This window comes from Sorex araneus, chromosome 5 (genome assembly GCF_027595985.1).
Source record: "Sorex araneus isolate mSorAra2 chromosome 5, mSorAra2.pri, whole genome shotgun sequence".
NCBI lineage: Eukaryota > Metazoa > Chordata > Mammalia > Eulipotyphla > Soricidae > Sorex > Sorex araneus.
In genome coordinates, this window is record NC_073306.1 from 77953011 (window position 1) to 77979047 (window position 26037).

Here is a 26037-nt window from a genome sequence, read left to right on the forward strand (position 1 = left end):
CACGCTATGCTATTGCTCCAGCCCCAGGAATGACTTTTCTTCTTCTGTGCATACCAGGATCTTGTCTAATAATTTCCTTCAGAAGGGTGTCTGACATGATTTTGCTACAAAGATCAAAGAATATTTTAAACAAAGAGACATATTTTTAGGAGGAAAAGATTAAGACAATGTAGTACTCTGAAGCTCTGGATCTCAAGAGATCCAACTACCTTGCCCATGACTGAGACTTGAGGTCAATAAAGGCACATATGTGTTTCATTAGTCAAGGGAATGGATAACAACACAGTGCAAAATTACCACCAGTTCCTTCTGAAACTCTTGTTTTTCATCCTTGAAGGAATGCTTCATGAAAATTACAATGGCCTCCTTCTCGAAGGTTGCATGCATGTCCAGCAGCTCCTGGACCGTCTCTGTTGGAAATTTTACTTTCTGGGTCATTTGTTCACTGTAGAGATCAGATGCCATCTTCACTGCCGCTGAGTTCTCAATCTGAGCTAGTGTTGCCACTGCATTCTCTAAACAAGGAACTGTTCCACTGCTGATGGTGTCTACGTAGGTCACCACCAGAGTAGACAGACCTAAATAAGCAAATGATGCAGGAAATTGAAGAGATGAATATCAAGCTATCACTCAATGGGTTATAATATTCAGAACTGGAATTCAGAGGATTCTGTCCTAAAAATTAGTGAATGAGCTGGGAATTTTACAAATTATTGATTATCATTGAACAGGAATCAAGATTTGGACACTACATTTCTAATCATTTAGCACACAAACATTTTTATCATTTAACAAGCAAACAGGTATTCCTAATTTTCTTCACTTCTGTTTTCATATTGACATTTCTTGGGGGTGGGACATTATGAAATCTTTGTTTCTTAAAATATTACTTTCATCCAAAATATTAAGGTATATCTGGTAAATATTTTCCATTAAGAATTTAAAAGCAGCATATAACAAACACTTAGAATGAATTACTTTTATAAAAATTCCGAAATTTTAAACACATTTCTGAAGAATTGAAACTTGATAGTTATTTTTGGATTCATCAAAACATCTGCATTCTTCTTCAAAGAATCCTTTAGTGTAAAAGCTCTTTTTGAAAGCCAGTATATGTTTTTCACATCTGATTACCAAGTTTCGCATTAGTTTAAGAAGCTTTGAATGAGTGAAAACTACAGCGATGTGACATAGTTTACCATTTAAAAAGTTGTTACAAATCTCAAAGGTGTGATAAATATAAACTATGCATATTTGTTCAATTAGTAGGAATCTCCATAGATTCAGATTTCCTTATAAAATAAAAATGTTCTAAATACATTATGAAGCGTGTTCTCCACATGTTGGATCCTACACAGATGAAAAAAGAAGACTCACGTTTTCCTGTGACAATGACTCCCTCTTTGAGCGTCTTGATTCTTGCATTGGTGAATATATAAGAACAGAATTTTTTGGTTTGTTCCAGGAACTGGGGATCCAATTGGTTTTCAGGTACATTCTCAATATTGGCCAGAAGATCTTTGTCATGTACTGGCCAATTAAAGACAAAACACTTCCTTTTTGGAAAGAAATGCCTAGTACACTCTCTGGTAGAATTGGATTTTTCAATTTGGGGGTTTCTGCCTAAAGAAGAAGAATTATGCATATTTCAGTAAGAATAGTCTAGGGACAATTGAGCTGAACATTTCTCATGCAGTCATACATTTTTTTATCCTGCCACCTATATGCTGATAAATCCTTGAATATAGACATTCAATATTTCTTTATATGGATAATGTGTACCAATAAGATGACTATAAAGAGAAGTTTGAGGATACATCTGATTCAGGTAAAGGAAACCTAAGGTTGGTCATCCAAACCTCTATATGCTAGGTTAGTTTGTCTATGAGACGCTGAAAGAACCAATGGCATAAAGGAAAAGTCAGATGTAGCTTTTAATCTAATTGATCCTATGAGTATTAAGTTTTGGCTCAAAAACAAAACACAAAGAAGGATGCTGAAGCAATATTCTGAATGTTACTAAAAACATACTGGCTATTTAAAAAAATAGTTTGATGCCTAAAACCAATAAATGCAATATTGTTTTTTTGAAAATCTCCTGCTTTTGAAATAGGGGCAACAAATGTCACTAAAATGTCATTTTCCCTCTGTGCGATAGAAAATAGAGCTAACCTTACAGTGTTGCTCTTCTCTTAGTTGATTTCAGAAAAAGTATAAATAGAACCGTTAAAATAATATGAAAAAATTAGAATTGAAATAAAGGTTTCATGAAATATATCTTCATGTAAATATGATCCATTAAATAATGGGATTTATTACTTTAATAATGTGTCATTTATCTTAATTTTTAATGCAGCTTTAAATATCATAATAACTTCATTACATTAAATACTTTTTACTAGAACCTTATTAAATAAGTGGATTTATTATCTTTTAAGAATAGAATTGTGCAATATTTTCGAAGAGAAGCACATGACACAAAATATAAGGAGGGCCAGAGCAATGGTGCAGCAGCTAGGATGCATGCCTTGCAAGCAGTTGGCTCAGGTTTGAACCCTGCCACCCCATATGTATTCATGGACCCGATAGGAATGTTCTATGAGTACACACAGCCAGGAATAAATCTAAGTACCATTGGGTGTGACCCCAAAACAAAACAAAAAACCATGTAAGAATACAATAATTATCAGAAATATTAAAAATATGTATCTTGCAGATATTTTTCAGTATAAAGTTATTTTGAAAGTGATACTACATCAACATGAAAATCTTATTTTCCTCTTTGAGACATATATGTGTACAGACTTTTATTACTTCAACTGTAATTTTAATGTCTGGCAAGGTTTTTGTCAGTGTTTTTCCACAAGAAAGACAGAAAACAAAAGTCTTGGTCTTTAGAAACAGTACACATTGTTATCTAAATATCAAATTTTAAAACATGTAGGAAAGAAATAAGTTTTGAGTTGTTTTAAGCTATATAATTTTATTTTTCTTTTATTTTTCAGAAAGGCTATTTTGGGTCTCACGTAGCATTACTTAGGGCTAACTCCTGGCTCTGCACTCAGAGATCTCTCCTAGTGAGATTTGCAGGACCATGTGAGATACATGGGGTTGAAACAAAGGTTGATCTTTTTTGTTCTCTTACTTGAACGTTAACTCCAGTCCCTAGAGCTTCTTCATAAAATTCAACCTAGTCTCAAATATAAATACAAATTAAGAAAGGACAGAATTAGGTAGTTCCACATTCTTTGGGCCATCCACTTCCCAAGCCATGAACTCTTACTTCGACTCAGCTTCAAGGCATTTTCCAGGTACTCATCTTCTGTGATAGACTGACCATCTATCTTCAGCTCCAGAGTGAAATCACGGACAGTCCAGATAAAGTCTGGAAAGAAACCCACAAATTCTGCAGAATCTTCTACTCTATCAGGGCAAGCGGAAGACTTTGCCTTAATGAGTTCTGTGAGCTCTGTCACATAACTAGGACTTAGTCAAAGGAAAGAAAATCACATCCACAAACCATACATTTCTCTAATAATAATAATAATAATAATTATAAGGAGATCATGCATACTTCATTGACCAATGTCCCCTCCTACTAGCTTTTCTGTCCCAGAGACAAGGAAAGCGAACCTAATTCTGTCTCCAATCAAACAACACAAGGACACTTGGGGGTAGTTTCCGGAAGGATACTGCAGCTGCTCCAGGGCCTGGTGATTGATGGTGCCCACGCTGTTGTAGACAAAGCTGCTGCACAGAAGTATAGCCAAGGCAAAGATCCACGAGTCATTCTTAGGGTCCTCCTGGGATACAGTTTCAAGAGGGCAATTAGCAACTTATTGTTAGAATTCCAATCAAACTCTTAACCAATCATTCTTTTCTATATACTTTATTTAACTCACTCTCCATGCAAATAAATAGGTGTGAAGACAAACGCAAACGAAGATTTTAACTGTGCTAAGCATAAGAAATGTCTTGTGATTTTAATACTTTCATAAATACACTGTTCTAGACATCATAAATTTTTTTTAATTGGATGGAAACATGATAGGGGTGGAGAAACAATATAGCAGGTAGAGAAATGTTCTTATATGTGGCTAACCCATGTTCGATCCCTGGCATTTCATATGAACTTATAAACCTGCTAGGAGTGATCCCTTTGTATAGAGGCAAGGAGTAAGCCATGAGCACTGCCTAAAACCAAAATCACAAACAAGCACAAAATCATGATATATATAGAAAACCTCACATACGGTGTATAATTAGGTATTTAAGAATGAATCTCAGAACATCCTCATTATACACATATTTAGTAATCATTGTCTATGTAAAATATATCGAAGACAAAACTAGATATTCAACTTATATTAATGAATAAATATTTCTAGAAAGGTACATGATTTCACAGGGATTTTATGTAAAATAGAAAAGTTAAAATGCCGATTTTTATTTTAAAGAAAACAATGTCAAAGCAATGACAAGTATTCATAAGTTATTGATAAGACAAATAGCTGCAATAAAAAATGACTTCAATAATGCCTATTTTAATTATTTTTTTAATTAGTGAGTCACAGTGAGGGTACTGTTACAGATTCACACATTTTTTTATTCAGACTGTAAACATGTTTTTTGAGGGTACAGTTACAGATTTATACATTTTTGTGCTGTGCTTGCTTTCCCCTCATGCAATGTTCGAGAGCCCATCCCTCTACCAGTGTCATTCTCCACCACTTATGAACCCAGTATCTCTCCCACCCCCTATTCCATCCCCCCCACCCCACTCCATCTCTGTGGCAGAGCATTCCAATTTGTTCTCTCTCTCTCCTTTTGGATGTTGTGGTTTGCAGTAGGGGTATTTAGTGGCCATCATGTTCAGTCTCTCTAGTCTGCTTTCAGCGTGCATCTCCCTCCCCGCTCAAGATTTCCAATCACATTTTTTTTTTGCTTTTTTGGGTCACACCTGGCGATGCACAGGGGTTACTCCTAGCTCTGCACTCAGGAATTACCCCTGGCGGTGCTCAGGGGACCATATGGGATGCTGGGATTTGAACCCGGGTCGGCCGCGTGCAAGGCAAACGCCCTACCCGCTGTGCTATCTCTCCAGCCCCCTCCAATCACATTTTACTTGGTGTTCCCTTCTCTATCTGGGATGACTTTTCCCCAGCACGTGAGGCTGGCTTCCAAGCCATGGAGCCAACTTCCTGCTATTATATACTACTATTCTTGGGTATTAGTTTCCTACTCTGCCATTTTATATTCCATAGATGAGTGCAATCTTTCTATGTCTGTCCCTCTCTTTCTGGCTCATTTCACTTAGCATGTTACTTTCCATGTTGATACACTTATATACAAAGTTCATGACTTCGTTTTTTCTAACAGCTGCATAGTATTCCATTGTATAGATGTACCAAAGTTTCTTTAGCCAGTCATCTGTTCTAGGGCACTCGGATTATTTCCAGATTCTGGCTATTGTAAACAGTGCCGCGATGAACATATAAGTGCAGATGTCATTTCGACTGTACTTTTTTGCCTCTCCAGGATATATTTCCAGAAGTGGTATTGCTGGATCAAATGGAAGCTCAATTTTTAATTTTTTGAGAAGTGTCCATATTGTTTTCCAAAGGGGTGGACCAGTCGGCATTCCCACCAGCAGTGTAGAAGGTCCCTTTCTCTCCACATTCTCTCCAACAGCGGTTGCTTTTGTTCTTGTGGATGTGTGCCATTCTCTGTGGTGTGAGGTGGTATCTCATAGTTGTTTTGATCTGCATCTCCCTAATGATTAGTGATGCAGAGCAATTTTTCATGTACCTTTTAGTCATTCATATCTCTTTCTTGGGAAAGTTTCTGTTCATTTTTTCGGCCCATTTTCTGATGGGGTTGGATGTTTTCTTCTTGTAGAGTTCAACTAGTGCTTTGTATACCCTTGATATCAATCCTTTATCGGATGGGTATTAGGTGAATATCCTTTCCCACTCTGTAGATTGTTTTTGTATTCTGGTCCCTGTGTTTTTTGCGGTGCAGAGACTTCTTAGTTTAATGTAGTCCCATTTGTTTATCTGTTTTTACTTGATTGCTTAGTTCCGTGTCATCTTTGAAGATACCTTTAGCTTCAATATCGTGAAGGGTTTTGCGGACCTTGTCTTCGATATACCTTATGGACTGTGGTCTGATGTTGAGGTCTCTAATCCATTTTGACCTGATTTTTGTGCATGGCGTCAAGTCGAGGTCTAAGCCCATTCTTTTACATGTGGTTTTCCAGTTAGCCAGCACCATTTGTTGAAGAGGCTTGATTTTACACATAGGAAAGGATAGAACCAGCAGAATTTCTAACTTTGAAATAAATTAAAATGGAGTCTGGAGAGAGAGTACAATGGATGAGGCACTTGCCTTCCATGAGGTCAACCTGGGTTTTAGCCTCAGTATGGCATATGGTCCCCCAAAGCCCTTCAGGAGTGATCCCTGAGTGCAGAGCCATGACTAACCCTGAACACAGTTGGGTGCAATCTAAGAGGATTTTTTTTAATTCACTTAAATGTAATCAAAGAAGAATTCTTAACCTCGTAAAGTAAATGATTTTCCATTATGACCCTGGCACTATGTCCCTGGTTCCATCTCTGGTATTATCCAGTATAATTCGAAAGGTTCCTGGCACTGCCGAGTGCCAAACTGGAGGCACTCAAGAATATCCAGAATAAGACCAAACACCACAGAGCTTGAACAGCACGACATGCAGAGCCCCTCAATCCTTTGACCATTACATCCCCTCCATAGAACTAAGGACACCAATTAGTTGATAATTACTGAAGTGTCTGCTAGTTCACCTGAGCATTAATTGTGACTCTGAAACAGACAAATAAAACAAATCAGATCTCTAAGACTTTGAGAAAGAACATCTGATATTACATGTACTTTAATTTAATTTTATTTGTGGGTCACACCTGTCAATTATAAGGGGTTAGTCGTGGCTTTGCACTCATGAATTACTCCTGGCAGTGCTCAGGGGACCATATGTGATGCTGGGAATTGAACCAGGGTTGGACGCGTGCAAGGCAAATGCCCCACTTGCTGTGCTATCGCTCCCGCCCCTTAAAGTGTTTTTTTTTCTTTTTGGGTCATACTGGCAATACTCAGGGGTTACTCTTGGCTTTGTACTCAGAAATTACTCATGGCAGTACTCAGAGGACCCTATGGGATGCCATGAGATCAAATCCCTGGTCAGTTGTGCAAAGGCAAATGCCCCCCTGTACTATCATTGCAGTTGTGGTTATTTAAAGTCTTGTGCAGAGTGTTCAAGAATGATTAGATGGTAGATGGAAAGAAATGAAGGTTACGCAGCAGATATAAATATCAACAAAAACAAAATTAGGAATGTTAACATACAGGGAAATTTATAATAAAACAGTGATTAAGTTTGACTTGAGCAGAGGATAGTTGCTAAAATGAAGGCTAAATATTGAAAACTAGCCAAGGTTGCTGAAATTGAACCTTTTTGTATAAATAATGGCATAATCCAGAAACACTTTTATATAAGCACTGTGAACACATTCTTAGACAAATGTAATAAGTGAAACATGTGACTATAATATTCTACATGAGAAGTTTTAGAGGGTAAAAAGTGGGACAATCTATTCATTACTTATTTCTCCATTCCATATCTCTTTAGTTATTAATTGATATAGAAGGTATAATTATGACAAACTAAAATTATTCAGTCATAATCACAACATCAGCGTTTGATATGTTGCATTAACATACAATTTTTAGCTTTTTGTACAGAAATGTAGATATATCAAGTTTCAGTTATCATTTTTATGTCTCAATGTACATAAAAAGGAAAACAAATGAATCATTTCATCTTTAGTAAAAAGCTAAAATATCAACTCTTCACTATAACAATTGTAGTACAAATTATTTTTTTAAACCACCACTTTCAATAGAATTCACAATTTTTGAGAATGCCCTATGGGTTCAAAAGAAACAAACACATCCCGTAACTCCCACCCTAAAATTCACATTTTATCTCACAAGTAGCAGGTGGATAAGAACTCTTTCTCCACCTTTAATCTGAGCTACTCTTCTTTCCTTCCAAGCACTCTTATGTCCGTGGTGGCTGGAAAATCACCATTCAGGCCTAAAGTGCTTCTTCTCCCAGGTGCTGCTAGTAGTCAGAGCCAGAAGTTGGTGTTCTTAACTATGAAGGCATCCATCAGTGAGTGATTAGAACTTTTCTCATCTCAGGATAGCTCAAAACTTCAGTCAGAAAGCTCCCATGATATTGACAGAAGTAGGGTTGAACTGACAGTAGAATTTCCTCTTACCAATCTGCCCCTATTTCAATAACATTTCACTCATTCTGATTGCATGCATGTATTCTTCTAAGAGGGAGAAAGTGTGCTTCAGGAAAGGATTTTGATTTGGGTAGATAGAGTCAAAGCCCAGAGGACTGCAATTCTAATACTTAGTGATCACTAACAAATTTAATCAAATATTTCATTCATTACCAGAGAGTTAAAGGGAATGTGCCTGCCACAGAGGCGGTGGCATGAGGGGGGAAGGAGATGGAGTGGGGGTGGTGGGAGGAATACTGGAAACCTAGGTGGTGGAGAACAGGCACTGGTGGAGGGATGGGTACTCAACCATTGAAATATAAGCATGATAGTTTGTAAGTCTGTAACTGTACCTCACGGTGATTCATTAAAAATTTGGAAAAAATGAAGAAAAATAAAAAATAATTTTAAACCTACTATACCAACCTATCTTGTCTTACTATTAAGAGAGATATAACTAAGACAAAATTTATTTATTAATAGCTTGGTTTCAGAAGTCTAAAGAGAGATCATAACAGTTAAATTAAGAATCCTGAAGTGACAATAAAAAAAATAAAAAGAAACTCTCTATGACTTTATGCCATACCTTTTCCACATCTCCCAAGCCCTCAGTGTCCAGGAGTATGAGGAATTGATCTGGCTTGGAGGGGTGGGGAAGACACCACATCCAGATACCCTTGGTTTTGGATTGCACTGTTGAGCCCAGAGGAAACCCTGAAAGGTGAGAGGTAAATGTAAATCATGGTAACAGCAAATTATCTATGTAACCAGAACACCAACAAATTAGCTTAGGACGCTATATAAATACCTCAGCATGCTGGATGGTGTTTTATTAATTTCCTCAGGAAATGAACAACATTATGCAAGTTATTTTCCCAAAGAGAAAATTTTAACTTTGAGAATGATGCTACACAAGAACTCAGACTAATAGGCAAAAATGTATAAATGACCAGAAAAATTTAAGAAGGTGATAACCTACACAGGAGCATACTAAATGAATACTAAATAAAGCCACTGAAAGGCCGACTGCAGAGAGAATTTTGAATGACAAAATGGGAAAGGAAAATTTTTATCATATCTATGTAATGGGGGAGGAATATTTCATATAGACACGGAATGTTTCAAGAGAAGGCATATATATGATTATTCTGTGTATATATTCATATATATGTATGTGTATATATATATATCATCATCTTCCTGTCGATTATTGAATTTCTGTGGTGGACTCAGTAATGTCTCTATCCTAGTCCTGAGATTTTAGAATCCTATCTTTACTTGTCCTTCTCTACGATGCTGCATTGGAGGCTCTTTCAGGGTCAGGGGGATGAGACCCAGCATTGATACTGTTTTTGGCATATGAATATGAATACACCATGGGGAATTTGTGAGCCTCTCCCATGTGGGCAGGAAACTCTCAGTAGCTTGCCAGGTTCTCCCAGAGGGAGACGTAGGCTATAAGATGTCACTTCCAGGAGCTTGGTTTTAAGTCTCTGGATATTTGCCATTGGTGGGATTACATGGTACCGGGGGAAGTCCCTGGGTGTGACCACCTAGGTACTGGAAAATGGGAAATCTGGGCGGAAGAGGCCCAGTCCGATCCTAACAGGCTTGGAGGTCTCAGCCCCAGGTCCCACACACCTGGGTTCCTCTGCTGGTTTCTTCATGCGTGAGGCTCGTCCGAACGTGTGGAGAGGGGCCTTGAGCATGGCTGTGGCTAGGTTCCGGAGGTCTTTGGCCTCGGGAGCTCTGCTTGGGGCGGGGAGGGAAGCTAGAGCCCACCCCCTCTAAGGGAACCTGGGGAAGACAGCCAGGCGTCAGGCAAGAGACTATGCGTCATTTTCTTCTGAGAGCTTTGTTTTAAGTCTATGGATGTTGGCCGTTGGTGGGATTACACAGGGCCAGGGGCAGAGACTCTCTTGCCTGCACATCTGGCTGTCTTCCCAGTGGCCTCTTGGAGCGGGTGGGCTCTAGCTTCCCTCCCTGCCTCGAGCAGAGCTCCCGAGGCCGAAGACCTCCAGAGCCTAGCCACAGCCATGCTCAAGGCCCCTCTTTACACATTTGGACGAGCCTCATGCATGAAGGTACTGGCAGAGGAACCCAGGTGTGTAGGACCCGGGGCTGAGACCTCCAAGCCTGCTCAGATCTGGACTGAGCCTCTTCTGCCCAGATTTCCCATTTTCCAATAGCTCGTCAGTCACACTCAGGGACTGCCCCTGGTGCCGTGTAATATATATATATATATTTGGAAGAGCCTGGAGACTGTGCAGGTAAAAGTCGATATTTTAGTAACTGAGGAGACATTTTCCTTTTGGGGAGTAAAGCTAATGTGGGCAAGAAATTAAGTTCCAGTTAAATAATGAAAATTGTAGTTAAAATTTGTTTAATAAGAAGGAATTAGTTTCTCCTTTCACATGACCAAGGATGAAAATGTAACAGTATATATACCTCCTTTTAAATAATATTATATATTATTATAATAGTATGTATATATATGTAGCACAGTTGTCCCATTGTTCATCGATTTGCTCGAGTGGGCACCAGTAACGTTTCCATTGTGGGACTTTTTGTTACTGTTTTTGGCATATCATATATGCCATGGGTAGCTTGCCAGGGTAGCTCTGCTGTGTGGGCAGAGCTCGTCACTCACACTCAGGGACTGCCCCTAGTGCCGTCTTGGTAGCTTGCTGGGCTCTCAGAGAGGGATGGTGGAATCAAACCCGGGTCCTTCGTGTGCAAGGCAGACACCCTACCCACTGTGCTATCGCTCCAGTAGCTTCTCAGCCTTTTGGCTAAGATCAAGTATAGTATCGGTTCTTATAGGTTTAATATATATATATATATGTATATATATAAACACATACACGCATATACATGTATATATATATATATATAAAGTAAAGAGTAGCAATTGATTCATGCGTCAATATACTACTCACCATGTTTCTGTCCTGCAAGACAGTTCATCAGGTAAGATTTGCCTGTACGATACAGCCCTACAATGGCCACCACCACCGCTGGCTGAGAAATCTTCTGTAGGATCTGTAGAGCTTCCTGGTTCACTGACAATCTTTCATTCTTGTTTTCCACCAAACAAATGGGGGTCATCATGTTGGGTCCAGACGCCATGAAAACTGTAAAGCAAGAAGAGCTTCCAGTAGACCAAAGAGTAAAATGTCATTCTCTGTGTTTTGTTATCAAAAGACACCTTTATTTATGACTAGGTCAGAATTTCTTTCAGGTAAAGTGTAAACTAAACTTTACAGGGTATAGGAGGGATTCTTTTATCAGTCCTTCCAAATCTGATGGTGCTAGTGGTGAAGAGGCTGTTTTTTTTCCCCAAATATTTTCGCCAGCAATAACACCCACAAACCACCTCTGGTGTTGCTGCTATGTAAGTGTGTCTAACAACCTTGCTCCAAAGACTCAAACATAAATCTTGAAAGATAAACAAGCTGGAAACATTTTCCTGGACATCCATGAACGCCTAAGATGTGTAAGACACCTACATTGTACTTACTGCACTCCACCGTCTTGGGACCCAGCCACATCCAGAAATTAGTCCGAGTAATATCAGGTGTGTGGGTTTTGTGACTGAAATCTCCAACTTTTCTCGGAGTCAGGATGGGCTAACTCACCCCCACTTCTTAGTACTTTTAGAAGTAAGTCCTGGCAGTGATGTCCATAGCCCAAAGTCAGCATCTAGTTATAAATTTTACTCCAGATGAACCAACCCACTAAAAATTTTGGACTTCCTGGAATGATTGCACAACATCTCAATCTCTTTAATACTAATAAAGCAGTAGTAGCACAACAGACTGTTTGGGATGTAGTGTAGAAGGCAATCAATCTGAATTAATAAAACATGAACATAGAAGTCCTCACCTGCAATAACATCTTAATATTCCTTCATATAAAGGCTTATGGATTCATGGTGAGATACAGAAACTTATACTACTTTTCTTCTAAGTAAACTTTTTTGATCATTCTGTTCAAGAAATTACTGATAACAAGTAATATAAAATAAAGTGTTGAAGGCCTGCTATTGGGACAGGCTTAAGGGGCAGTTGGAAAATGTGTAGACAATGATGTAAGGAAGCCATAATTGTAGTGGGATTGGTGCTGGAATATTGAATTCCTGTAACAATCCATCATGAACAACTTTTTTAATATATCCACAGTGTTAATATAAAATGCAGGGGAAATTTTACATATATAAGCTTTGCCAGTTCCATGTAAGTTATGAAATATATTAATTTAGAATTTTTTTAAAAGTTCCATTAATAACAGGTGAAACATGATTATTATCACAATGAGATCCAAGTATAAAATAAACTAAATGTAATGGGCTTTAAATTCCAGAATTGAAAACTTATAGATGCAAATGATAACAGGCACGTTATTCTATTATATGAAATGCTTTTAAGTTTCTTATTTACATACGTCCAAATTATATGATATTCACAACTTGGCTCCTACTGATTTATTTTCTGATGATTATATTCAGCATTTCTTAAACTGTTGTTGGAATAAGCAAAATAAAGTAAATTGATTATGTGTCTATGGGGGAAGGTTGGGATTAGGAGGGAAACTGGGAATACTGGTGAAGGGAAGGTCATACTGGTGGTGTTGGAACACTAAATGCCTGAAACATTTGCATAATTAAAAACCTTTTAAATCACAGTGTTTTTAATAGAAATTAATGTAAATAAATAAAACTTTGTCCCTGTATTGGTAAAATTCAATGAATGGTTATTATACACTAAAATTTTATAACATACTACATCCTTTGATAGATATACATATTCTTAGCCTCACTGATACTTATAAGAGCTGCTGGATATTAACCGTTGTAAGCAATCTTCTTAAAATAACTTGGGAATAAGTCATAGAGACTAGATTTACAAACTAGACCATGGGGAAAATGGCAGACTGAGGAATATCTAAACTCTTTTTCCTAAGAGGTTATCAAAAACAAACAAGCCTCTTGGATTGAGAATGGGCCTCCTCCACTCAGACTCCTCCCCCCACCATTTTCCAGTAGTTTGGCAGTCACACACACAAACTGCCCCTGATGCCATGTAATCCCATTGACAGCTATGATCCAGAGACTATATAAAACAAAGCTTCTAGAAGTCTGTGGCCTCTTTGTGCATGTAACCTCTTATAGTCTAGTGTGGGGAACCGAGACCCTGGGAAAAGGAGAACTTAGACATTTCCCCAGACAGGGAGTGCCCACCAAGGTATCGTAAGAATGTATGTCACTTGAAGTAGTTAAACTGTTTCTGATATTCTGAAACAGACATCCTGTACCAAAGGCGAAACCCACAAAGATGACAGGCATATCATGTTCCAACCTGCTGATCCCCCTTACGCAAATGCCCTGCGAATGCCCCGCATGATCCACCCTGGCCCCCTTGCATGCAAGCCTTGCCCTTCAGCCTATATATTCTGTATACTCGCCTTCAATAAACGAGACCTTGACAACAGTTCCTTGCTTGGTCTCCCTCTTCTTTCTCGCCCTTGCTATTTCAGGTAGCGCCTCTTCAGACCCTGAATAACTTGGTCCCTCGGGACGGGACAAGTGGCGCCCTCAACAGGGACCTGAAGCACTGCCAACTACCAGACGGCGCCAGCAATGGATTGGAGGCCCCTGTAAGATCAGCGCTGCCCGAGCGATCTTCGGAGGCGGGGAGAAAACATGTACCTATTTTCATTTGCCGTCCCATTCAGCAGGGGTCATTATCTAAGGAACAGAGCTTTATTAAGGAGTTCAAGAATTCATTCAGAGAAAGAGGAGTACGGGTTAAGAAAAAAGATCTGGTAAATTTTTTTTTTCCTTCATTGATGCCTCTTGTCCCTGGTTAGTATTGACAGGTCCCGCCATTGATCCCCATTCATGGGATAAGGTCGGGACGGATCTCAATGATCGTTTAAATATATCTTAAGCAAAATGAGACTCATGATGTGCAGTCCAAATGAGGTTGTCACCAGACAGATGCTCCAACAGGGCTACCTTCCAGAAAAAGGGCTGGGCAAGAACAAGCAAGGTATTAGAGAACCTATTGAACTCACCCCTATAACAGGAAGGACTGGGTTAGGGTCTGATCCTAACCTTTTTTCGTAAGGACCACTGACTCCCCTGCACTCCAGGCTGACAAAATATCTTGGAAATCTGATGAACCCGTCTGGATTGATCAGTAGTCCATGCCCCTAGAAAAGGTCAAGGCAGCCTGTGAGCTGGTACAGGAGCAATTATGCTTAGGCCACCTTTAACCCTCTACTTCCCCTTGGAATACCCCCATATTCGTGATCAAAAAGAAAAATGGAGGTTGTTGCAAGACCTTAGGAGTGTGAATAAGACCATGCAACCTATGGGCGCGCTACAACCTGGACTCCCAACTCCAGTTGCTATCCCCTCAGGCTTTCAAAAAATAATCATAGACATAAAAAATTGCTTTTTATCCATTCCCCTACACCCTGAGGATTGCAAACGCTTCGCCTTCTCGGTCCCGATTACTAACCACATAGGACCCAACCCTCACTTTCAGTGGAAGGTCCTTCCGCAAGGCATGGCTAGTAGCCCCACTCTTTGCCAGCGCTATGTAGCCCAAACTATTGACCCCTTTAGGATGCTTTTTCCCTCTGCATAGATTATTCATTACATGGATGACTTACTGATTGCCGCAGCTTCCCCTGCAGAAGTGCAGCAGGTTTTGCAAGAAATAGTTTTAGCCCTTCAAAACCGCGGCTTTACCATCACCCCGGACAAAATCCAGACCGTTCCTCTTTTTGGGTTTCCAGCTTGACCTCTCTCTCATACACCCAAAGAAAATTCAGATCAGACGGTCTTCTCTCACTTCCCTAAATGACTTTCAAAAATTATTGGGTGATATAAATTGGCTTCAACCTTACTTAAAATTAACTACCGGGGAACTTAAACCTTTATTTGACATACTCCGTGGTGACCCAGATCCTACTTCACCTCGGTCCCTCTCTGTAGAGGCTGAGGAAGCCCTGAAACTGGTCGAAACCGCCATTGCACAACAGAGTTGCGGCTATTTTAACCCTTCCAAAGTCCTTTACCTCATTATTTTCACATCCCCTTACTCGCCTTCTGGCTGGCTATGGCAGGAAAAACAACCCCTTATGTGGATCTATATGCCTGCGTCCTTCTCCAAAGTTCTGCATCCTTATCCTCTGCTAGTGGGACAATTGATCTTCTCTGGACTAAAAACTGCCGTCAGATATTTCGGGCGTGACCCTGACATCATTATCACCCCTTATTCTAAAGAACAAATTGGATGGCTATAGAGCCGTCATGAAGACTGGGCAGTCTTGTTGTCTAGCTATCAGGGTCAGCTTGACACACACCTGCCCGGGGACAAGCTTTTACAATTTCTTAAGACTACCCCCTTTAGGGGCCGGAGCGATAGCACAGCGGGTAGGGCGTTTGCCTTGCATGCGACCGACCCGGGTTCGATCCCCGGCATCCGACATGGTCCCCCAAGCACTGCCAGGAGCAGTTCCTGAGTGCAAAACCAGGAGTAACCCCTGAGCATCGCTGGGTGTGACCCCCCCAAAAAAAGACTACCCCCTTTATTATATCCAAAACACCATCTCAAGACCCATCCCTGGGGCTCTAACCTTGTTTATTGATGGCTCACAAAATGGGATAGCTGCTTACGTCATCCATGGCAGGGCATATCCCATCAAAACTCCCTTTTCCTCTGCTCAGTTAGTGGAATTGTTTGCAGCTCTTAAAGTTTTTCAAATGTTTCCTTTACAAGCATTTAATCTGTTCTCAAACAGCCAGTGTGTTGTTAGATCATTAACTGTTTTGGAAAGGGTTCCTTCCATTCAACCATTCTCTGCTACTTTCCAGTTGTTTTCTGACAGTCAGAAATGCATCTGTTGTCGATCCCACCCTTTCTTTGTTGGGCACATTCGTGCACACTCTGATTTACCCGGACCCTTGTCACAGGGCAATGATTTGGCAGATAAAGCCACGCACCTTGTGGCTCTAGCACTAACTCCTGATTCACTCAAGGATGCACAGGAGGCTCATACCCTTCATCATTTAAATTCCTGCATGTTATGCCAGATGTTTGGCATTACTAGAGAGCAAGCCCAGCTTATAGTTAAAGGCTGCAAAACCTGCCTACCCTTCATGCCTGAACCTCACTAATGGCATCAATTCCAGAGGGCTTATCCCTTGGTGAACTCTGGCAGATGGATGTTACTCATACCCCCACCTTTGGCAAGCTTAAATATATTCATGTCACTATTGATACCTTTAGCGGATTCCTTTCCGCTTCAGCACTAGTAGGAGAAGCTACTAAACACCCACATGTGATCACCCACATGCTGTCTACTTTTGCAATAATGGGACAGTCCAAGATTATTAAGACTGATAATGGTCCTGGTTATACAAGCCAAAAATTCAAAGACTTCTGTGCTCGGTTAAGAATAAAACGTGTCGGATGCTGTTTTTATGGACTCGGCTATTTTTTTGCCTGGGCGTCACCAGCTCCCGCCTCAGTCTACCAACTTTTTACCTATACTTGATTGGTTGTGAATGAAGCAGGCGATACCGTCTGCGCCTCCTCTTCCATTGACACTCAACCCCACTGGCCCGAACTTAGAGTGGACCTGTGTCAGCTGGCCCTAGGAGCCAGCTCTGACTGGGGCACCCATAAATATCTCTGACCCCTGGATAGGATCCCTAACCTTCTTGATCGTTGCTTCTCTAGAGGCACACCCAGCTGTGGCTGCTTTGATACACGAGCAGAACTTACACTGACTTTTATGTGTGTCCCGGCCCCCATCAAGACTGCTCACTCGCACAAAAATGCGGCCAGGCCTCTGACTATTATTGTGCCTCTTGAGGTTGCTAGACCACCAGCACTACGTACTGGAACCCCTCCTCCTCTTGGGACTTTATCACTGTAAAACGCCCCCCCCCCCCCCCGCTACAGCCCCTCCAGCCCCGTGACTCAAGGCAGATTTCCTGGAGAGCCATGTGACCACTTGGGCCCCGCCCGTGGCTGGTGTAACCCCATTGTCATTTCTTTCACAGCCAGTGGCAGACACATGATTGGTTTAGTTCTGGAGACCTGCAATGGGGACTACGCCTCTACATGGCCGAAAAGGACTATGGTCTGCTTTTTAGGATCCGTCTTCTTAAAGAGCTTCCCAGTCTACATAAAGCGGCTATCGGGCCTAACCCAGCTCTTCACCCCGCTTCCCGAGAGCACCCATACCCCTCTCACCCTCTGGTGAACGCCCTACCAGCAGTTGCCTACGCCCACATACTTTCGCTCCACACTTCCTGAAGGGGGCCCTTCCTCCTCTGAGCTGATTCTGGAAATGGTGAATGCATCTGTTGAGGCCCTTCATGCTACCCATTCAGACCTATACGAGCAATGCTGGGTTTGCTTTTCCCCAAAACCCCCCTTTTATGAGGGTGTTGCAATCTTTGCTCAGGTCTTGTTCACCAACGACCCCGCAGCCTTGAGATGAGCCCCAGATGAGGATCACGGCCTTACCTTAGGTCAGGTCCACGGTGCAGGTCTTTGTCTTCTAGGACCCGGAATGCTCCCTCCTTTTGAATTGCAGGACATTTGTAATGTCTCCCAGCTCGTGGACGCCTCTTTCTCCTATGTCTCGGCCCCATCTGAGTCTTACTTTGCCTGCTCTGCTGTCCTTACCACTCATGTCAAGACCAGTGCCTTCTTGTTCACCAGAGACTACTGTGTCCTGGTCCGCCTGTTTCCCAGGCTCTCCATTCATGACCCTGAGGATTTTCTCCGTTTTTGGGAAAAGGGGCAGTCTCACCCTGCCACAAGAGAGAACCATTCACAGCAATAACCCTAGCTGTTGTCTTAGGCGCTACAGGCGCTGGCACTGGCATTGCCTCCCTAGTTAATTCCAAACAGCAGTACACATCAGCTCAACCAGGCTATAGACAAAGACATTCAGGAACTGCAGAAAGGGCTGCAAGATTTAAAGGACTCTTTAACTTCCCTCTCTGAGGTAGTCTTACAAAACCGCACAGGTTTTGTAGGATTACATAGAGTGTGAGACCCTTTGTTGTGCAAATAAAGCCACTCTATTGGGCCCGAAAGCTGTGCTAGTGCAGCAGTGGGCAAGTGGGGGGTATCAAAAAGCAAAAGCCACAATTTTTCTCCCGGAGCAAACCGGGAAAGATGGGATTTCTGGAGTCGATCTAGAAAAAATTCTAATTCTTTCCGAGCTTCAGGGGTAAACTGCCTAGGACTGTTCAGGGCAGAGTCGCCTTCAAGGGTCAGGAATAAATTACGGAGGTCTGAGTTGGGAATGCACAGATGTAAAAAACTAAAGCTCACTGAGGGGCGAGTGCACTCTCGGGCTCTCCAGGCGGCTCTGTCTCACCGCCCACGTTCGGTGCTCTGGAACCGCTGTGTATGGACTGGATCGGGACAGCCGTTGGCCAAGGACAGGCGAAGGAAGAACGAGGACCAAGCTGGTTGCTGATTAGTTACCGTTTATTCAATCTTCCATCTTTCTCATCTCCCGCACTCCCAGCTCCATCCTCTCTCTGGATCAACTGCTGCTTCTTTCTGGCTTCTCTCATCTCTCCTCCTACTTGTCTCTTCCACCTTGCCCTCTAGGCTACACCCAGCCAGGTAGCAAAATCAACATAAGAAAGCCCTTCCTGAGGGCAAGGCATTCCAAAGCCCTTCTTGACTCTTAAGGTTTTTTCTTTTCCTTAGTCCAGACACTTATTAACATCCTAATTCTAGTTATTTTTGTATGGACATAGCAAGAGATACATTGAGGCTTGCAAGGCAGCTCTCCTGGCAACATCTTGCCACAGGCTCAGACCACAGCACTCAGGACAGATTAATCATTCCTCACCCTAGCAGGGTCCAAATCTAGTTATCACTGTTTGGATCATGACAGCATTTGTCCATGACCAAGCTCTTAACTTATAGTTAAGCATTAGGCACTTTGGCCAGGCCTATCTCGATGCCAGGGTAGCACACAACTCACCGCTTGCCCTGGGTCCTTCTCGTCCCACGTAGGGACCCTGATTTGGGGGTGCTAGGAAGTAAGGGCAGCTGAGGCTTAGGTCAAGAAAACAGATGCCCTGGAGGAAAATATCATGTAGAGTCAAATGACTCCCAGGTTACAAAAGCATAACATTTGTTAAGTCTTCCTGTGTCCATACAAAAAGGACTTGCTCAAACTATGCAAAGGACTCAAGGAGAAGAGAAAAAACATTATTTACAAGTCAACAGAACACTAAGAAAGAAGCTACAAATAAACAAAGAGGAACAGGAGCACTGTAACAGGAGTAACCCAATAAACCTAAACTACCTGAGGCTATGTTATCCTACACTCAGAGAGGGGCGAACCCAGTTAATATTTCCTAGCAGTTTTTTAAAGTCATTAAGGGTTTTCAGTTTATCATGGAGAATAGAAATTTGTTGAGGTCGTACGGTAGTACACTCAAGAACATAGCCCAAATACTCATATGGAGACAACACCTGAATTTTTTCTGTGGCTACTTGTAACCCAGCTGCGGGTAGACGAGTTATAACATCCTCATACAATCTCTGGAGTTCTCCATCATTAGAACATGCAAGCAAGATATCATCCATATAGTGAATAACATAAGCCTGAGGAAACTTGACACGGGAAGGGCGCAAGACCAAGTCAACAAAATACTGACACATGGTAGGGGAATTGGTCATTCCCTGAGGTAGAACAGTCCATTGATACCTGTGCATAGGTGCGCGGTTATTAAGAGAGGGGACAGAAAATGCAAAAGGCTCATGATCATTTGGGTAGATGGGAATGTTGTAAAAACAATCTTTTAAATCAATGACAACCAGTGGCCAATCTTTAGGAACGGCAGCAGGGGAAGGAAAGCCAGGCTGGAGAGCCCCCATGGGAACCATGGTGGCGTTAACATTTCGTAGGTCAGTCAACAGACGCCACTTGCCTGACTTCTTTTGGATAACAAAGACAGGGGAATTCCATTCTGAAAATGAGGTTTCAATATGTCCCAACTCCAGTTGTTTTTCTACTAAGGATTCTAACACCCTTAGTTTTTCATTATTAAGGGGCCACTGGGAGGACCACACAGGATCGTGGAATTTCCACTGAATACAGAGGGGTGCTGGGCGTGAAACCGCAGCAGCTCCTATTAAACAAGGAGAGGCCTCAGAATCAAAGCCCACAGCAGGAAGTGGAACGGGAATCCTAATCTCCGCTTTCCATTGCTCAAGTAAATCCCGTCCCCATAAATTCATAGGTACAGGTGCTATGTAGGGTTGGAAAATGGCTGTAATGCCCTCTGGGCCAATATATCTTAGCCACCTGGCACTTTGCCGGACAGAGGAGGAAGGCATCATGCCTACTCCATGTAAACCATAGGATACTGCCTGCACGGCCCAGTTCCTGGGCCAATGTTGGGAAGAAATGACAGAGGCGTCGGCTCCTGAGTCAATCATTCCCGTAAATTTCCCGTGAATCTCAATAGTTAAAAGTGGGCGGTTGTCTTTCTTCAGACGGGCAACACAGGCAATCATAGGATTTGTGCTGCTGAAATCTCCCCCACTAGGGCGAGTGGATAGATCTGGCACGACAAAAGGTAGCAAAAGAAGCTGAGCTATGTGTTGTCCCTTATCAAATGTCCAAACAGTAGGCACCGTGATAACAATTGTTATTTCACCAGTATGGTCAGAATCAATGACCACGGTATGAACAATAATTCCCTTAATAATAAAACTGTTATTTCCCAAGAGTAGGCCTATAGTGCCTTGTGGAATTGGTCCCTTTATACCAGAATTTAATTTGTAGGGACACTGGGCAGGGGCTATAGTAATCATATCAGGGCAGGAAATATTCAAGGCTGCGCTTCCTGCCGTCACTGGTTGCAATGAGTCTATTGATCGGAGCTCAGCTGACTGGAGTTCTGAGACTCCACCTTGGGGAGAGAGACTGCAAATGGGAACATCTCCGGATTTCGCTGGGCCTGGGGCTGGCCCCCTGGCAAGTTTCCCGAATTGGAGTCAACAGCTGCATGAAAATTGAAGGGACAATCTTTGGCCCAGTGGTTTCCCTTTTTACACCTGGGACAGGGCTCAGGAGGTGTTCTCACAGTAGCACTTTCTGGGGGTGCCCTGTAATCTTTATGAAAGTGGTCCGGTCCTCTATGATTAAAATATCCTTTCTGAGCTTGTCTCTGTACTGTACCGGTCTCAACAGTCCTAGCCTGCACTTTATGTCTAACAGAACCAACATTCCTGCATGCGTCCAAGTACCCCATTATGTCTTCCTTCTCCTTAAGAGGGCGCAGAATGGCCTGGCAATCCTCATTAGCATTTTCAAAGGCCAATTTTTTAGTCAACAGCTCATGAGTCTCCTTACCCTCAACCTGCATTTCTATGGCTTCCATCAATCTTCCTACAAAGTCTGCATAAGGTTTTGAGGCTCTCTGGACAATCTTTGTAAAGCTTCCTTTAAATTCTGCATCTGCATCAACCTTCTCCCACGCACGCAGGGCTGCGCCACGGACATGAGCAAGAACAGCACGAGGCAAGGTGACTTGCCTTTCAGGATGGCGCCATTTTCCTTCACCAATTAACATCTTATGAGTCAACTTAATCCCTGAAAAGTTTCGTCCAGCATGGCCTAGGCCTTCAAACTCTGCCTTGGCCTCCTTACTGAGCCACATTCTCCACTGCAAGTACTGAGAAGGGCTTAAGCACGTCTTAGCAACCATGTGAAAATCTTGAGGTGCCCAGTAGGCCTTTTTACTCCAGTCTGTAAGATACTCTCTACAGTACGGAGATGTAGGCCCATATGAGACACAGGCCTGTTTGAAATGACTGAGAGAATCCATCCTTAACCTGCCAAAGATGGAGGCCACCGCCTCTTTGCCTTGACTGGGCGATTGGGGGCACATCCCAAGTGGCCTGGAGGCCGATTTGCTGAGTCACTCTCGGACTCAGAATCTGAGAAGGCAGCAGCAGACTCATAATCTGCATCACTTTCATCTAATGCACTGGATGTGGAGCTATATTCATCAGTCTGAGAAATATTTATACTATGACAACCTTTTCAAAGCTTTGGTGTGGGAGGACCTGAGGCCGTATTACTCCTAATGTTCTCCACATCAATTGCACTATTCAAAAACAGGAGAATAGAATTAACAAACTCCCATGTTGTCCAGAATTCCCAGGAGATCTTAGTCCCTTTCTTAGATGCCTTATAGACATTTTTCCTAACTCGTCTCCAAATCTTGCTTTCTAGAGTTCCTTCATCTTGGAACCATGGGTTAACCTCATAAACTACTTTAAGGCAGGACCGGAGTTGGTCTCTGGAAATGCAGAGTTCCGGGTCTCCTATTCTGTGGGAGAGAGACTGAATCAAATCCATAAATGACTTACCCTGTTCAATCTGGCTCAAGAAAATATGAAAGATCATGGGAAGGGCCAGAATCTGCCTCATCTTAGTGGGGGATTGCTGTTAAGATTTTAATCCTCAGCACACTAAAAAAAAAAATCTGATCTCCCACTCACTTTCTAGAGTGGGGTGCACCGAACGCTTATTCTTACCTTTAGTTGGTAGTTCGTGCCCACCCAGGGATGCTAGCTGTAAAGAACACGCAACCCAGAGATTCTTCGTGCAGTGATTTATTCAGAGACCTTCTCATGCATTGGGAAGGAGGGGAAAACGAGAAAGAGGAGAAACGAGGAGGAGCCTCTAGCTAGGTGACTTCCCCCCCTTTATCCCTCTCCCCCTCTCCCTGCTTGTTTATGCCCAAGTGTCTACAGCTGATAGGCTAGTTACACCTTGTGGGCGTGACAGGACATCCTGTTTCCTTATTAGGAGTTGTTTTCGAAACACGGTGCAATTAACAAGAAACAGGTGTTGTTTAAGAAAATAGAATGCTAGGCACAAAAGGTTCAATAACAATAGCAAAACACCTATTCTCTAGGATAGATACTTTTTCAGCAGGACCCATCAATGATGAAATCCCATGGTTGTGTTTCTCCTCCCCTTGTCCAACAAACATATGAGCATTCATAATATTAATCGTTTTGTATGGGCATAGCAAGAGATGCATTAAACTTTTAGAATTGCTCTCCTGGGGTCATCTCAATCTCAGACTACAGTGCTCACGCCAGATTAGTCTTTCCTATCCCTAGCAGGGTCCTAGTCTCGTCACTACTTTAAGATCATGACAGCACTTGTCCATGATCAGACTCTTAACTTATAGTTAAGAATGAGGCACTTTGGCCAGGCCCATCTCGATGCCAGGGTGGCACATAACATACCGCTTGCCCTGGGTCCGTCTCGTCCCCCGTTGGGACCCTGCCTTTTAGAGGGCAACCAAGGCTACAGTCAAGAAAGCAGATGCCCGGGAATTAGTAATACTCAAAGCCAATTAAATCCCAATTGCAAAGGCATATTAATAAATGTCTTTCTTTGTCCATACAAAAAGGACTTGCTCTGAATAAGCTATGCAAAGGACTCAAGGAGAAGAGAAAGACATTATTTACAAGTCAACAGAACACTAAGAAAGAAGCTACAAATAAACACAGAGGAATGGGAGCACTGTGACGGGAGTAACCCAATAAACCTAAACTACCTGAAGCTATGTAATCCTACAAGGTTTGGATTTGGTTTTTTTTACAAGAAGGTGGACTCTGTGTAGCCCTTAAAGAGGAATGCTGTTTTTATGCAGACAAAACAGGTCTAGTACAGGATAGCATTGATAAGGTCAAAAGGAGCCTGGAAGAAAGAAAAAGGGCTAGAGAAAAACAGGAGTCATGGTATCAAAATTGGTTTTCCACTTCACCCTGGCTGTCCACGTTACTGCCTAGTCTTTTGGGACCTCTCGTGGGTCTCCTGCTATTACTGTCCTTCGGCCCCTGGGCCTTTAGTCGCTTAACCTCTTTTATTAAGTCGCAGATCGACTCGGCTACCAGAAGCACGGTTGCTGTTCATTATCATCGCCTTGGACCGACTCCGCCTCCTGAAGAGGGAGTTCTCAACCAAGTCCCAGAGGTGGACCGGCTCAACTTCTCCCTATTAGCTGAGAGATTAGGGTCCCCTTGGTACCATAGGCTCTGGGCTCATTTCCCAGGAACACGGCACCCTGAAATTCCCTCTCCCACTCTGGGTCAGCTGTGAGGTTAGCCTATGACAGGATATTGTGTAACACCAGACCTGAGTTGGAGCAGCAAGAGGTCTCCATGACGGGAGTAGTGTGAGGCCTTACCTCTTGGGTCCCCATCACATTCTCAGTTAGTGCTTACTCTGTGCAACCTCCCCTTAGCTTCACCTAGGGGGCGGCTGGCAGAAAAATAACCAAGCGCCACATATAAGAGCACAGTGATGACAAGAGTAAGAATCCCCTCACATAGCCATAGACAGAGCCCCTGCCCCCTCGGGTCTGGAGGCACATTACATAGCCTAAGACATGGCGCCTCACCAACCCAGGCGGCTCTCAGTAGCCCTCAATTTTTTCATATATAAAAACAGGGGGAGGTGTGGGGGACCAAGACCCTGGGAAAAGGAGAACTTAGCCATTTCTCCAGACAGGGAGTGCCCACCAAGATATTGTAAGAATGTGTGTCACTAGAAGCAGTTAAACTGTTTCTGATATTCTGAAACAGACATCCTGTACCAAGGGCAAAACCCACAAAGATGACAGGCATATCATGTTCCAGCCTGCTGATCCCCCTTACGCAAATGCCCTGCGAATGCCCCGCGTGATCCACCCTGGCCCCCTTGCATGCAAGCCTTGCCCTTCAGCCTATATATTCTGTATACTCGCCTTCAATAAACGAGACCTTGACAACAGTTCCTTGCTTGGTCTCCCTCTTCTTTCTCGCCCTTGCTATTTCAGGTAGCGCCTCTTCAGACCTGAATAACTTGGTCCCGCGGGACGGGACAGTCTAGCCCACTCTTGTGCCTAAAGCAGCACACATGTGTTTGGTTTTAACATATTTGCTGGTATTCTTTGATATACATTTTCTGTCCCTCCCAGAGAATCTGGCAAGTTACCAAGAGTATCCCGCCCACATGGAAGAGCCTGCAAGCTCTCTGTGGCGTATTTGATATACCAAATAGAGTATCAATAACAGGTCTCATTCCCTTGACTCTGAAAAAGCCTCTAATTGTTGGGAAAGATGAGTAAGGAGAGGCTGCTAAAATCTCAGGGCTGGGACGAATGGAGGTGTTACTGGTGCCCGCTCGAGCAAATCGATGAACAATGGGATGACAGTGATACAGTGATACTGTGAAGGGCAGCTACAGCCCAACAAGCCAAACAATCAGCTTCCTACCCTTGATTCTCTTCCTAGATGTAATGCTGAATCTGAAATTAAAGCTTGCGCTCAGGACAAAGTCCAAGGTAAGAGAAAAGGTCCTACCTGCTCCACTGCACTCTCAGTCAACCAACAGCTCTCTGGCCTCTTGTCCTGCGCTTGCTCCTTGCTCCTCTCTCTTCCTCCTTCAGGCACTAAAGAAAAGTGGAGTTGATCACTCCGTTGAAAATGGAAAAATGGAAACAAAACTGAAAGTAAAATTTATTGTGGAATCTTTTTTAGCTGCAGCATCCGCCCTGTGCCAGCTCTTATTTCAAATGTGAAGCTCTGTGTTTGTTAAGGTTTAATCTAGTAAACAGAAAAATTTAGCAGAAAGAGCA

At 42.5% G+C, this 26037-nt stretch overlaps 1 protein-coding gene and 1 pseudogene across 1 annotated transcript in view; one reads left to right on the forward strand and one right to left on the reverse strand.

Moving 5' to 3' along the window:
* Nucleotides 1-25820, reverse strand: part of LOC101546358 (guanylate-binding protein 6-like) — a 33554-nt gene extending 7734 nt beyond the window's left edge. The window contains exons 1-7 of the mRNA XM_004603617.2: nt 25763-25820; nt 11267-11461; nt 8914-9041; nt 3694-3803; nt 3284-3480; nt 1378-1623; nt 298-578 (exon numbers count right to left, since the gene is read on the reverse strand). Of these exons, the coding sequence (XP_004603674.2) occupies nt 298-578; nt 1378-1623; nt 3284-3480; nt 3694-3803; nt 8914-9041; nt 11267-11456 (1152 nt within the window). The 5' untranslated portion in view covers nt 11457-11461; nt 25763-25820. The remainder of the gene's footprint in view (nt 1-297; nt 579-1377; nt 1624-3283; nt 3481-3693; nt 3804-8913; nt 9042-11266; nt 11462-25762) is intronic.
* LOC129405479 (U2 spliceosomal RNA) lies at nt 11100-11271 on the forward strand (annotated as a pseudogene).
* Nucleotides 25821-26037: the final 217 nt, after the last annotated feature.